Here is a 15,488-nt window from a genome sequence, read left to right as displayed (position 1 = left end):
TAAACTGAGTAAATTGACTGAATGCTCTTTTAGACAATCATATACAAGGGAGCATAAAATACTTTCATCTGTTTGCAGGAATAGACAATCTCTATGAGAGGGCTCTTCACATCCGCAAACTCCTCCTTACTTTGCCCAGGTCGGTCCTTATAGTGATGAGATACCTCTTCGCCTTCCTCAATCAGTAAGTACTTACTGGTACTGCATCTTTATCTGCCTTCTTTTGCTGCTATTGAAATTCCTTGGGTTTGCTCATACTCATATAGAATTCACATTTAAGCTCCATTTAACACAAAAGATGAACTTCTAATTGGCAGTGAAAATAGAATGAAAACGCTGGATTCTATTCAAGTTAAAATTCCATTTGTCCAAAATTGAACAAGACAGATTAAAGTGTTGTCTGAAATGGGGAGTGCAGTCTACAGCATTAAAGCTGGCAGCAAAATAAGCCAATAGGAAAAATAATAAATACAAGACTGTAGCTACATTAAAACTACTTTATGCAATTTAAAAATGCATTTCTTTTCCTTATCTCCTGATTTCTCCTGATGGGAAAAAAACCCAAATATATTTAAGCAGCACAGGCACTACAAGCTATCTGTTTGATGCTAGGCACTGCCAGGGTGACACTTTGTCTTGCTGCTTCTGTTTTCTGATAATAGGGGTATGAATATAGAGAAGACACATCCCCTGTGTATGCTTTGATGTACAGTAGTTTGGTTCTCACATTGCAAACACAGGCTGGAAGGAAGGTTGTGTGAGCGGGAAGTGGTGTTCATGTCTTCATGATCCCAGAAAAAACTTCTTTCTGTAAGTGTAAATAAAAGACAGGTTGGGCAATTGAACTGTGTTTTTTCCTCCAGTCCTTCATGGCCCTCTCTGGTTTTGCTGACCCCAACGGTTTCACAGAAAATTTTGCTTATGTGCACTTTGCCCTGATTCTAACTTTTCTCTTTCTACTGTCAATTTGTCTGTTTCCTGTTATATCTGTTTTCATATCACCTTTTTCCTCTTTTTTCCTAAATTTGCCCTTTGCTGATTCATTCTGTCTTTGTGACCTTCCCCATTTCATCCAGCCTGTCTGTTCCTATAGAAACCGGGTCTTTTGCAGCCAGGTTATTTGTTCATGCCTGTAGTCACAGCTGTTCCTGTTTCCTTTATTCTAGCAATTTCTGAACCACTCTCAAGCAGTATGTAAGAGAGGGGCAGACATCTAAAGTTTTATGAAAATAACCATTCTTTGAAACTGAATCCTTCCCCCAGAAATGACACCATGTAAATGTCTTAAAAGCTCACATCACAGCTTCTCCTCTGCAGAGACATACAGATGAACCAGAGCTTTATGGAGTTGTACTTGTTATGTGGTCATGTTAGCTACATCTGTGCTCTTCACAGGAATGCAGTTTGGAAAGCAGATTAAATACCTTACTGCCTCCAAATTGCTCCTGATGCATCCACAGGAAATGTATTCCCATTATTTGACTTCCTACAAATCCCATTCTACTTTTTGCATATGCAGTTATGCCTGCTTGGCCACATGAAATCATCAGGTCTCATGGCAGACCTAACCTGATGTAGCCTCCCACTCAAAGCTCCAAAGTTAGATCAAGTTGCTCAAGGCATTTGCCGTCAAGAACCTCAAAGGGCAGCAACTCCACAGCCTCTCCAGGCAGTCAGTCCCAGTACTTGGTCACTCTTACAGTAAAGAAATTGTTTCCTGCTTTCATTGGAATATCCCTTGCTGTGTCTATTGCCTCTCACCTATTTGCACCTGTGTCTGTCTTGCTCTTGTTAATAATTTTATATATAGTAGGAGGTTGTACCTAAATTCTCCAGTAACCTTCTTGTCTAAAGGCTGAACAAACCCAGTGGTCTCTGCTTTAGATTATAATTCATATGCTTCACCTCCCCAGCCGTCTCCATAGTAGTCCTTTCCTGGGCTTGTACCAGTTTGTCAGTCTCTCAAAGCTAGCCACAGACACTCATGTGCAACTTCACAAGTACCAGTTGGGAAAGGAATAATTAATTCCCTTAACCTGCTGGCTTTTCTCTTCCTAATACAGCCACAAATGCCGTGGAACAACTTCCATCCCATGAGCAGGACTTTGCATTCATCCTTGTTGAACTTGATTGAATTCCCATTTCTCCATTTCTCCATCTTGTCAAGGTCCTTCTAAATGGTAGCCCTGTGTCTGACCTTTGGCACATTTACTGCCCCCTTCCCAGCGTGGTGTCATCTGTAAGTTGGCTGAGCGTGCACTCCATCCCTTTGTCTAGGTCTTTCATTGAGATGCTAAACAGCACCAGCCTTGCTATTGAGCCCTGAGGAGCACTGCATATTAACAGCCATCAGCAGAACTTCACATTTCATGATGATAGTTACAATCTTTTTTTACAGTTTTGCATTTATGAGGTCTGAACCACCTGATAAATCAGAAGAACAAGATGTCTCCAATTAACACACAGGACAGGATAGTAAATCATGGCATAAGAAAGGGGCGAACATGATTAATTTTAAAAAGTAGTTATGAAAGTAGTAATTTAGAATGTTTGCCATGCATATGTATTGTTTATATGTGGAAAATACTCTCTTCCCTTTCTAGAGGGAGAATGGTTTTGTATTTGAACACAACCAGACATCAGAATTCCTATGCTGCTTCAGAGTGCAGGACAGCACAGTATAGGACATCCCAGCACTTCAGGTTCTGCTTGACTGGCCCCACATGGAACCATTCAAAAGCCAGCTTTTCCAGCAAAAATGCCAATGCTTTTAAACAAGGGAATAGATAGCATCTTCTCATTCAAAATTGTAAACTAGTGACATTGCATTTTCTGGAAGAAAGGAGAGCTTGCAAAAGTTGATTCATAAGAACAATGAAAGCCTTTTGTTTGGACATTTCCATAAGTTATTGTGGGAGTTTGTGGGCAGAAGGCAAGGTGCTTAGGAATTTTAAGCTGTATGGTAAAAACAGAAACCAAAAGTCACAAGAGCCTTTGCAAGATCCAGGAACTTAATTGCCTTCAGAAAAAAATTCATCGTGGTTGTGTAGCCAGCTTTCAAAGAGATGCAATAAGATTCAATGAGAAATGTTTATCCACTTTACATCCAGTTCACTCGTGAGATAGAAGCAGCAGCAGTTGATGTTAGGCCATTAAGTCAGTATACACTCAATGTGGCAGCTTGGGAACACATACATATGCATAAATATATATGTGGTATAAACTCACTTTATAGTCTATATAACCTATTGAAGAAATGTTTTTTAGTTCCATTACTTCATGTGTGATTGTCAAACAGGAAACATCCTAACAGGAAATATCCTAAGTTGTGATTAAAAAAAGTTTTCTACAGTTTTCAGAATAAGATTAGTCACCATGGAAAAGTCAATTTTTCTTGATTTTTCTGTTATAACAGCCTTTCACAGTACAGTGATGAAAACATGATGGATCCATACAACTTGGCCATTTGTTTTGGGCCAACCCTGATGCCTGTTCCAGACATACAAGACCAGGTGTCTTGTCAGGCACACGTGAATGAGATAATCAAAACTATCATCATCCATCATGAGGCTATTTTTCCAGATGTGAAAGAACTTGATGGACCAGTGTACGAAAAATGCATGGCTGGAGATGACTATTGGTAAGTCAGAATATTATCCTTCTGTGTTCTAAACAAAATCATTAGGCTGGTTAGAAGTATGAAGATAAATGAGAAGAGCATTTAGGTCCACACAGTAAAGTGTTAAGTATAAATAGGTGAAGCAAAGGCAATTATGATGATATTTCCTATAACATTTTGTGGAGGAAGCTGCTTTGTGTTCAGCCAGAGATAGAATTCTAGGTATACAGAGCACACAGGCAGGTGTAGGAAAATGTTTCTTTGACTGTGAATCACCTTATAAAATTTCCGCTTATGATGCCTGCTTTTATTCTTTGTTGTGCTTTAACTGGGCAGGTAGCAAAATACCACACAGCCATTCACTCACTCTCCCCACAGTGGGATGGGGAAGAGAATTGGGAAAAAAAAAGTAAAATTCATGTGTTGAAATGAATACAATTTAATATGACAGAAAAGAAAGGGCAAATAACAATAATTAGAATATGCAAAACAAGATACACAGTGCAGTTGCTCATCTTCACTGACAGGTGCCCAGCCAGTGGCCAGGCAGCAGCCCCTGACCAGCTTTCTCTCAAGTTTATATACTGAGTATGACACCATGTGATCTGGAATATTCATTTGGTTGTTTGGGGTCAGATGTCCTGGCTACGTCTCCTTCCAGCTTCTTGTGCCCCCCAGTCTACTTGCAAGCGTATTGGGATGTTCAGTGTAAACTCTGCTCAGGAGCAACTAAAACATCAATGTATTATCAACATTATTCTCATCCTAAATACAAAACACAGCACTCTACCAGCTACTTGGAAGAAAATTAACTCTATTCCAGCCAAAACCAGGACACTCCCTTGACAGCAAATGCACGGACTTTTTATTTATAAAGGAATCAAATGTTCTGAGGGCTTCTTAATGTCTGAATTTTGTTTCAAGGAAATGTATATGGGCTTCTTTATTAATTATGTATTCATAGAACACTAAGATAATTATGTTGCACATAACTTTGTAACATTTAAGAATAATTTTAAATAATCTCATGGAGGTGGCATATTTTTGATATATATGGTTCGTCTCTCTGCTCAACCTTCTGCTTGCCTGCAGTGACAGCCCATACAGTGAACATGGTACTCTAGAGGAGGTGGACCAGGATGCCAGTACAGAGCCCCACACCAGTGAGGACGGTGAGTCTATTACTTTACTGTGCCTTTGATGGTAGTAGGTTCTACAGGTGTGCCAGGCAGGAGACCTTCTTCCTTTCCTAATTGTGTCTTATTTGAAAGAAGGAAATTTCAGTCCTGGTGTTCTGTAGCAAATCTTTAATCTCTGTTTATGTGCTTTTGCACTCTTGATTCATCTGTGTTTGACCAGCTGTTTCCTTGTTCTCTCCTGATTTGCCCAGTCACAGGAAGGGCAAGAGAGAAACTATTTCAGTCAGCACATATTATATTCTGACATAATGTTACATTTTTAGTTACTCTTTTGTCTACAAAATCTAAACTTTTCAAAAGTGTGCCTTTAAACATTGCAGCTAAAGGATATTTGTCTTTCAGGTTCTATTTTTATATGAATTTAAAAGCTGCTCTCTCTAAAGTACTTATAACAACTGAAAAATATATGTGTACCCATCACAGTGAAACTTTTGAACACTAATAATTCTCTGTAAATATCAATCACATATACTTCTGGGTATGAGAGGTATTCATGAAAAAAATGATGCAACTCTACTATATTTATTCTTTTTATCCAGGTAAAAAATGTGTATTTAACTGTGACAGTTCGACCATCCTTCAGATGTCACTTACAGTAACTTCTGCCAAGTTTCAAGCAAATTTAACAGATTGAAAAAGATTCTTAAAATTGTTACATAACTACTATTTTTGTGAGGATTAGTAGCCCATTAGAGATGAAGGATTCAAAACAGCACTCCATGTAGAGAAGAGTAGCAGTGTGAGCTTGCTGCCTGTCTGGCCAGCAGGCAACCCAGACAGAGCAACCAGCACACATGCACTTAGCAGCAGTAGAAACAAAAGCTTCCCCTTGTCCCTTTTAGAGGATGTGTGGACCAAGGAAAAGACAGAGCAGAGGAAAGGGGAGGAAAAGAGCTACAACAGAAAAGGATTTGTTGTTTGGTTGGTTTTTTTTAATAATGTCGTAAGGGATACTGCAGGGAAGGGAAACCGGAAGGTGTATGTATAGGAAACCTGGCTACACTGGTCCCGTTGCACACAGAGCAAAGTAAACAATAGTTCCACTCTGGCTGTACCCGTCTGCTTTGTCACGTACACAAGCTGTCAGTGACAGATTGTCTGTCTCTTCCTGTCTGTCTCTTCCCCTTTGCCAAGGTGACGAGGGGCAGGCAGTCTGTCACTGCAGCTGTTTGGAGAGGAGGGACATTTGGATGGGCAGACATTACAGAAGGGGGAGAAACTGAGAGTAGGAGAGAAATCTTGGTCTTCTGCCTGGGTGTATAGCCATGCCTGTGCAGCAGGGAGGATCAGCAGCTCTATGAGACAGGCTGTGCATGGGTTCCTCTTGACCAGCTCTGTACAACTAAACCCACTATCTTTCTACAACACATCTCTTCTAAGCAGTGTGAACAAACTCATAATTGCACCTTATTTTTCCAAGACAGTATAGCTATACTTTAGAAGAACTTCTTCCACTGGAGATATGAAGCAAGAGTGGAAGCTGAGGAAGTCTACCTGTCCCTCATTTAGAGCACAAATGAAGTGTAGATGACACACCAGTTTCAATATGTTGGGGCCAACTTCAGGGTCCCATGACCAAACTAAGAGACAAAGACACAAGTGGACATGGAGAAGAAGTGCAGCTTTTCAACAGCCATCAAAAGCAGTTACTTCAGAGCCATGCCTAGGAAAGATGAAAACATCAGCAGGATACAGAGGAGCTGGACTGTGGCATCGCATGATGCATCTTTTGTGCCTCGATCATCATGGGCTCTACTCCACCACTGCGTTGTTACACCAGTTTTACATTCCTGTCATAGTATTACTTGTGTTGTGACTGTGTCACTGGGGAAGACAAATCCTGAAGAGAATACCCGTCAACAGGACAAAGTTCTGTTAAAAGATTTATCTGCTCAAGACATGGGTTTTTGTTCACCAGATCACCCAGTAGTTAATTTTAGTTGCCTCATCACACCTTTTTAATTAATTCAGTGCCAAAAGGAAGCAGACATTTGTGTTTACAGAGAAATGTTAGCACAAAAATATTTGTAAGCTAGATAAATATTGCTGCAAAGCTGAAGATCAACAAGCCTGAATCTCACACAAAAACTGTTGGTTTTCAATTCCCAACCTGCAAGCTCTAATCCATTTTTTTCCATGAAAATGGCTTTCTGTTGTAATAACACATTTTTCTAATGTGGGTTACAGACTATAAATTAAATGCACTCATTCTCTCTTGGCACATATATTCATGTTAGTGCCCTGGACAATTCCTTTTAAAAAATATTATTTACACCAGATATGAGAACAGGCGAGAATTTTTCAGTTTGTTTATTGAACTTCATGAGAGTCACTGATTGACACATGGTGGATAACAAAAACCCTTCTACTAAACAGTCTGGAGCATTTTGGGGGTGTAATGTGATTAGTTCATTGATTATAAAATGGCTGCATCACCGCCAGCTGGACGTGGAGAGAGAGAGAGAAAGGGAGGTGCTGCATTGCTGCTGTATTGATTGAACACGTAGTACTTACATGGTTCCCTCTGTTAGGACATGGAAGAAGCAGATTCTGTAAGTGCTAAAGGGTTTTATTTCACGTTGAAAATCTGATTGGTTTTATGCTAAAATTTTGTATACATATGTAAGACCCACAGGAATTACAGGGTCATTGAAACATAATCCAGAGGTTATGATCAAAATCAAAAGGATTTATTTTACTTACTGTTGCTATAAACTGCAAGTGGCTCTCTCTGTGCCTACTAGGAAAAACCCATCTGTAGAGGCTGTGTCAGTAGTGCTAGAAATGTTCATTACTATTTAGAAAACAACAAGACTTTAAAAATGGAAAATTTAATTATGTCCACAGAGGTAAAATACAGTAGACTGAGGGGAGAAAAGTCTAGCACATAAAAATGAGCGTATAAACACTTCATAACTGCTTTATTTTAAGCATATAAATTGTTGTGGGTCTTTTCCCCCAAGTTTACAGGTGTTCATGTATTTCAGTTGATCACTGGAAAGGGAAGCAGGAAAGAAAAGGAGCTGCATTTTACTGTGGTGTTTTCAGGCTTTTTTAGATATACAGAAAGTATCCTTATAACAGAAACATACAAGTTTTTCCATTCTCCTAGATCTGGAAATGAAATTTAATTTGTGAAATTCAGAACATTTGTACTCAGGCTAAGAGACAAAAAAAATCTATCTGTAATTTTGCTGCAGACAAACCTTTACCTGAAAATGTATCTGCAGTAAAGATTCAAAGGACATTGTTCATGTTTTACTGAAACAGCTGTTAGAATATTTCCTTTACCTTCAAATTGATGGATTTTTTATTCTTGTTGGAGTCATATCGTAAAGAGTGACTAGATCTGTTTGCAAAGGAAGTAAACATTTCCTCAGGAAGTTAGATGGAGTACTCCTAGGAAAACATACATAAAATTAATACCATACTCTTCATAGATATCTCATAAAATTTGGATAAAACTTTAGATGGTATTTATGCTGAAAACAAAACTTACAGGGACATGTCAGACTGTGAGTTGTTGTTGTGTTCCCAATGCATAGTCATTTTCTTGCTCTTCAGTAGTGCATGCTATGATCAACTCTTTGCCAAAATATGTTTTGTCAACACCTTACAACAAAAAAACCACAAAAAAGTTATTTGCTTTTGCTCTTCCCAGTCTGCTGTCCTGAGGACAGGACTTTGGAATTGTAAAACCACTCTATTCTCTTATGGGATGCAGAAGATAAAGAAATAGGGAGATAGCATCTTCCTGAGGAGTTCAAGGACATACTTTATTCCCAACAGACAGGGTACACCTGGGAAAACTGAGGAAAACAGAGCAGAGGAAAAGCAACTCCCGTAGAAAAAGTGCAGGGATGGTGCTCCTGGTGCCCTGAGACATAGAGAGTGGCCCAGGGCCAATTCAGTGCCATCACCTCTGTAGGGAGGTTAGGTCTACATCTGGCACTCCAATCCCAAAACTAAAACTAATATGTAAAACTAATATGTTTCTTCTGCCCTTTCTGCTCTCCCAAGCAGCAGAAGTTTTTCCCACAGTTCTTCAATTTGTCCTAATTTTTCACTTCCATAACATTGCCTCATTCACTAGAGGTGATAGCTGGTGAGATCCTGTATGCCATCAAATACTTCTTGATATTTTAGCTGAACGCCTGCAGGTATGGACAGAGCAGTGCAATTACACTTCCCTCTGAGCTGTCAATTTTACTGTTAGACATTCAGTACCATACAGAATTTGAGTTACAGATCCCAAATTTAGCTTTCATTGCCTTAGCTTTTTGGAAATACTCATCTGTAATTCAGTAACCTTGATATTAAATGGCTTAACTTTTCAAAATGCATTTATGTCTTGGAGTAACTGTCATGGTACTTTGGTTTTCACTATTAAAGCTTGACCTGTAACAAGGTGAATTACTATTTAAGTGCAGTCTCAGTACTGTTTGCTGTAGGAGAGTTATCTCTCTGTATAAAGAAACGAAAACACTTCTTCCACAGTAGGAAAACCTGTCTGAACTAAGTTTTTGTCCTCTTCAAGATATCTGTGTGAGATCTACTGGACACTCTTCCCTGAGGAGGTGGGATTTGTTACCCAGGCAATCTGATGTATGTGTCTCAAAAGCCACATCCATTATGGGTACATTAATAATTCATACAGCTGGTTCCAGTGGGACAACATCATTCAGACCTAGGAGAAAATATGTGAGTCTTGCAGGTGGTAGAAAGACACAATAAACAGGATTCTCATTGCACACCACACTTAGATGAGCATAATTCCACTGAGCAAGGTAGAACTATTTCTAGTTTATTCCTCTAATTTGTAAATAAAAAGACATATATACTCAGCTTCAAGATACTGTACAGTCTGTTGAAATGAGCAAAGAACAGGAAATTCCGTAGCTCATCAGTGTAGGGGTTTGTCCATCAATCCAGTGCTCATTACCAGTTAACTGCGGAGAATGTTTAAGGAAAATATGTGCAGGAAATTTGGGATTTTATGATTTACTGTAAAACTTTTTTGTTTGGTTGACTTAATTTTTTTTTACATTTTAAACTATTGCCTGTTAGTGAGTGACTGGCTCTCCAAAGCCTGGCAGGTTTTTCTAAATTCTTGACCAACTACCATAACCCATAAATTACCTGTAATCTGAGAAGAGAATGTTCATACAAATGGCTGTTCCTTTTCAATCCTACCTGATTCCAGTATTTCCTTCTTATAACAAATTCCATGAGCAATGCACATGATAGAAGAACTGTGTTCTTTTGTGAGTGTTACATTATTGCTTTTCATATTGTCATTTCATATTGCCCTCTCAAAGAGGGCAATAAAAAGAGATGCAAGATAAACAGGCATGTTTGGTTTTATCTCTTCTCATTTTCTGTGCCTTACAGTTGCTTCTGCAACTGGCATCTGCATTTTCTGTTAGAGAGAATGTAGGAATGACAACAGGGTAGCATACCATATCACACCACCATTAGAGGTTTCCGAGTTTTCCAGAATGTTTTTTTCTATGTCAACTTTGTATTTTCTTTGCTTAAAAATATAAAACCAAGAAACCCTTCAGCCCCACCCACCAGGGAATGCCGGTGAGTGAGAGGTCCACATCAGGCTGAACAAAGACATTGGACACATCAAGGAACTCTTATGTTTTATTTTACAGTCACCATAATTTTGGCCACCAGCCCAATACTTAGACTAAAAAGGTATTGGCTAACACACCCTTAAATTTCTTACAACAGACTTCCAGAAGAGTGGAGGTGAACAAGCCCTTAATTTTGTACAGTACAGTTCAGTAAGTTCTCAGCTCCCACAATGCACAACCAAAGGTGCTGACTCACAAGTCACAGTACATTTGATATTCAAAGGTGTTGTCTCACAAGCTCTTCCCTCCCACAACAAACTTCAAAGCACAGTATGGAGTAGAATATGATAGCTGTGCTTTGCCCAGGTAAGGAAAGGGAAGAAAACAAAAAATAACACCAGTGATTAGATCCCACTTTTTTGCTGCCATATCAATGGTCCAGAGCAGGGGCTGCGAGACAAAAAAATCAAGAAAGAAAGAGAGGAAAAAGACAAAGAACAAAAAAGAGAATATGGTCCTCTACAGCCATCCAGTACGGATGCATTTTCAGGAATGAATACCATTATTGCTAAGTTCATATTTATATAATTGAAATATTTTCTGCAGCCATAATTACTTTTGTGTTTGTTACAGTGAATTCCCCATATCTCTGTATTCCATCTCAGTAAAGTTTCTGAGTTTGTAACTTCTAAACACACTGCAGTTTGTCACTGACAGGAATGCTTATACGTGACTGCAGAAGCAGCAAACCACAAGAGAGTGTTCTGCAGGCTGGGCAATTTATTTAAAAAAAATGAGCTGCAAACTATAACCTCAATAAAGGTGCTGTCATTATGTTTTTACACTGTAGAACGAAGTTAATTTTAAAAAGACATTCCTGTGCAAAATGTTGTCATAAAGGGACAGTGGCTTTCATTACCAGCCTGGTTCTTTGGGGAATTACAACCTCAGCAATTTTAATTTGCACCAGGCAGAAAGTTGCTATGCTAGTCATTACCCAGTTATTAATTTCCATCTAAATATTGCTCTAATTATGTAAAGAAATTAGTCATTTCAGGGACCCTTGAGTTACTGGAATCATCAGAATATGTGATTTTTAGACCTGTATTTTGCAGTTTTTTCTTAATGTTTTGAGAGCTTTCATCTGTTAGAGCTCAGGTGCTTTTGGTTTTATGCAGACAAAATAAGAACTTGTCAAAATCACAGCTTTTTGCAGGATGCCTGAGCACAGTTCTGGCCATACCTGCAGGGCCCCTTTGCTGACATCAGTAGGTCTCCATCCCGGTGCAGGTTACAGGATGGAGCCCATTTCCAGCCTAAGGCTGAATTTACCAGCATTCTGACAGAGGATTACAATAGGACTGTTGTAGCCAGTGTTTGCTTCCAGAAAACACCAGCCTCTTCTGCAGAAACCAGGGCAGCTTGGGATTTTGAAGCAGGCAGAGCTGCCTTAAGCAACTTGAGGCCACAGAGGGACTGTCCCTGTGGTCTGGAGCCATTTTGTCTCACTCCAAAAGGGCGTTAAGGAAGTGGATTAAAAAGCACGATGCTTTGGTGCTGTGTAAAACATTAGGCTTCAGTAGGTCTGCATTCTCATCACGTAAAAGACAGGAATTCCATGGCCCAGTTAGGCAGAGTATCCCTACTCATGCATAGGCTAATCTTGCTTTCCTTCCTTTGCCACTGCAGATGGCAAAAGCACTTCTATTTACTTTTCCCTTATCACACTGGTTCCTTGGACCTTGATTATTCATCTGAGTTTGTTCTTTTTATTTTCAGAAGTCTTTATTGCCTGGCCTCCATCCCACTCTCCAGCCACACAGGAGCTCTTCCAGCAGGAGGCAGAGGCCTCTCTCCCAAAGGCAGTTGTAACATTTGAGTATGCTGCTGTTTTCTGCAGCTCCTGAAGCAACCCAGATGCTTCACACCTGGGACACAGATTGATTATGTTTCTTTGTAAGGGGTACATTGTAACCACTGCCTTCAGCTGATCTCTGTCAGAATGAGCATTGAGAAAATGCAAAAAATGGGGTTTATTAAACCAAAATGAGTGATATGGAATCTGATATTTGTTGTTCTTCCCACCCAGAGTGTGAGCCCATAGAAGCTATTGCCAAGTTTGACTATGTTGGAAGATCTGCACGAGAACTCTCTTTCAAGAAAGGAGCTTCTCTTCTGCTCTACCACCGAGCATCTGAAGACTGGTGGGAAGGAAGGCACAATGGAATTGATGGCCTTGTCCCTCACCAGTACATAGTGGTGCAGGATATGTAAGCAGTTTCTGGTGTGACTGGATTCTTGAGGGGGTGTAAAGTCTAAAGCGCTTAGCAGTATTTTCCAAATGGGTCAGTGGTTTGAAGGGTCAGATAGATTAAACATTTGCCTTCTACACAGGATACCTGTCTTTATTGCCTTGAATTGAAAGCTACATCAAAAACTAAGGCTAGGCTAAGCTACTTCTATGGATACATTCCCAGTACATTAAGAGACAGATACTGCTGTACCTATTTTAATTTGACTATCTTTTTGTAGCTGTTGCTGGCTTTTAACTTCAGAATAGCAAGAGCTGGGGAAACGCAGCCCTTAACTCTAGTTTTGCAGTATTAGGCATGTGCTTTGCCAAGATTGACAAAATTTTTTACAGTAAGGTTACATACACTCAAAGGGTAAAGAGCTCAGTAAATAGAAGGATTATGAACAATTCTGGGAGATGCGCAAGGGCTGCAGTGCATTTATAACATGCCTGCTTTTCTTTAGGGGATTAAAATCTGAGAGTGCCAAAGTGCTCTGTCACACTTCACTCACTGACTTCTCATCTCATTACCTGTGTTCTGTTCAGGGATGATACTTTCTCAGATACACTGAGCCAAAAAGCAGACAGTGAGGCCAGCAGTGGACCCATAACTGAGGATAAGTCATCATCAAAGGATATGAACTCTCCTACTGACCGTCACTCAGATGTATATCTAGGAAGGTAAGCTTCAGTATAACATGTTTTCAGTAGTTCTGCTCACAGCTCAGCTAACAGTAATTACTTCTCCACATGCTTATGCTGGGTCAGTACAACTTGTTCTACCACCACTTCTCCACTGGTGCAGGCAAAGAAAGAGATCGGAACCTCCACCTCCCTTAAGACGCCCAGGCAGGAGCAGTGACGGCCACTGCCCAGTACACCCACCTCACCCTCTCTCCAACTCAGCCATGGAGCTGGGCTCCACCAGCCTGGCAACTCACTGCAGTCCCAGAGCCCTCCTTCAGAATCGCAACCTCAATGCCGACAGCCCTGAACGGCGGCGCAGGCCCGGCCATGGCAGCCTCACCAACATCAGCAGGCACGATTCGCTGAAGAAGATTGATAGCCCTCCCATTAGAAGGTCTACATCTTCTGGGCAGTACACAGGTTTCAATGACCATAAACCAGTGGACCCAGAGTCAATAGCTCAGGTTTGTGTCTGTTTTATTTTTGGGCACTGTCTGATTTTCTGAGCAGCAAATCTCATTGAATAGCACAGCATAGAGCACATGCTCTGGTGGGAAGGTGTGTGCAGGGGAATATCCTACTTGGCTTTCCAAACAGAGTGTGTGTGAAAGAAGATACATTAAGCAATCCTGAATAGAAGAAGCAGAAAGGGGAGTAAACACTGCAGAAGCAATAAAAAGAAATTATTTCCCATTACACTGTAATGAAATTGCCTCTGCTATAAGAACACTAGGACAGTATTGCAACAGCTACATAGATCGCTGTGCTCTGTTGAAGACTGGCCTATTCTTACTTGCATGTAATTAATGTTCAATTATGTATCAGTATTGTGGTAAGCAGAAAAGTGCTCTGACTGGCTAGTAGTGACCATTGCCACTCAAAGTAGAGATTTACAGTCCAGGGTCTTGTGGATTTTATAGTTTTCATACAATTCATACTGTGTGTTGATTTGATGTGTGTAGTAGAACCTGATGTGCAAGATGTTGCAGCTGCATAAAGTGTGGGCCATCTTAAGCCTGTGTGAACAGTCACCAGTCCCATTCCTGACAGTGAAGAGGTAAAGAGAATGGAGTAGGAAGCACCCTGATCATCAAATTGGTCTGTTGTACAGAGCTGTTAACAGCTCTTGAGTAAATAGCTGTTTTCAGAACTCACATTTTGTCTAGGTAGGATAATGTGATTACTAGGAGCACCCTGAGGGTGTTATATGATTGCAAACGCATTTTACAATAACACTGGCACTCATGTTTTAAAACTTAATGTACTGATAATGCTTGCTTTCAAACTCTGCTTCCAGTGAGGAATAGAAGAGACTGGCATGCTAAGGTCAGAACCCTTGTATTAGGGCTAGAAAGTGCAAGTGTTTTTACTGTTTTATTTTATTCTAAACTATTAATTTACTTTCCTGGGACAGCACTGTTTGGCTTAAGATATCTCTTTTTTGTGCCTAGACTGGTGATCATCGGGCAGTGAGAGAACCCAAATTTTGATTAAGCTATGCAAAAGTCAGTATGAGCAGGCAGGGAACACAAGATATTTTAAGCTTAGTTATATCTCGATACCACTGAAAAGCAGTAAACTAGTATCTTGGTACATTATTTTAGCCTTCAGCCAGAAATCCTGATGAAGAAAATAGTTTTTCTTAGGTATGCATACTGACCAATATCTTACAGACTTTTTTCTGTTAAAGATTTAACTCGGTGAAACAAGAAGAGAGAAGAGCTGATAGGCACACAAACTTTATTTCCTTAGAAAACTAGTGAGGGAGTACAGATCCTGAACACCTGAGGCTTTCGATGAGCAGAGCAGATGAGAGAGCAAATGGACCAAAATCTTTACAGTTGTCAGTACCCAAGAGATGACAGAAATCTTCATCACTAAAAGACTGCTAAGCAAACATGAATTGTCCTGACAATCACTTCATAAATGGCTTGCAGATTTTGGTGTAACACTTTTTTTTGATTCTCTCATATGAACAAGGTTAAATGTTTGTAATGTCCAGCCAAAGCTGCCATGCTGTCCATCGTAATGTCTTTCAAATAAATCTGGTGGAAACTGATTTTAGCACTATCATAACTGTTAGAAGATGGTTGGTGAATCAGTTAATG

General features: G+C 39.9%; 2 protein-coding genes across 6 annotated transcripts in view; one reads left to right on the top strand and one right to left on the bottom strand.

Moving 5' to 3' along the window:
* Window positions 1-15,488, top strand: part of SRGAP1 (SLIT-ROBO Rho GTPase activating protein 1) — a 145,369-nt gene that overhangs the window by 126,717 nt on the left and 3,164 nt on the right. For all 3 annotated transcript variants that reach the window (XM_014888581.2, XM_014888580.2, XM_088165657.1), the window contains exons 16-21: window positions 79-184; window positions 3,416-3,640; window positions 4,712-4,791; window positions 12,490-12,670; window positions 13,240-13,374; window positions 13,499-13,844. In XM_014888581.2, coding sequence (XP_014744067.1) covers window positions 79-184; window positions 3,416-3,640; window positions 4,712-4,791; window positions 12,490-12,670; window positions 13,240-13,374; window positions 13,499-13,844 — 1,073 coding nt within the window. The remainder of the gene's footprint in view (window positions 1-78; window positions 185-3,415; window positions 3,641-4,711; window positions 4,792-12,489; window positions 12,671-13,239; window positions 13,375-13,498; window positions 13,845-15,488) is intronic.
* The window catches only part of KICS2 (KICSTOR subunit 2), a 39,642-nt gene continuing 32,081 nt past the window's right edge, over window positions 7,928-15,488 (bottom strand). For 2 of the 3 annotated variants that reach the window (XR_015803996.1, XR_015803994.1), the window contains 2 exons: window positions 8,318-8,430; window positions 7,928-8,217 (listed from right to left, as the gene is read on the bottom strand). Coding sequence is in view for 1 of the 3 variants with exons in the window: in XM_088165661.1 (XP_088021787.1) it covers window positions 8,424-8,430 (7 nt within the window). In the remaining 2 variants the exon portion in view is untranslated. Of the gene's footprint in view, window positions 8,431-15,488 lie in introns of all 3 variants that reach the window. The other variant, XM_088165661.1, reaches the window with a different exon arrangement.

Source organism: Sturnus vulgaris, chromosome 5 (assembly GCF_052056855.1).
Source record: "Sturnus vulgaris isolate bStuVul1 chromosome 5, bStuVul1.hap1, whole genome shotgun sequence".
Taxonomy (NCBI): domain Eukaryota; kingdom Metazoa; phylum Chordata; class Aves; order Passeriformes; family Sturnidae; genus Sturnus; species Sturnus vulgaris.
The sequence above is the reverse complement of the archived record's forward strand: the minus strand, read 5'-3'. Positions and strand labels throughout refer to the sequence as shown.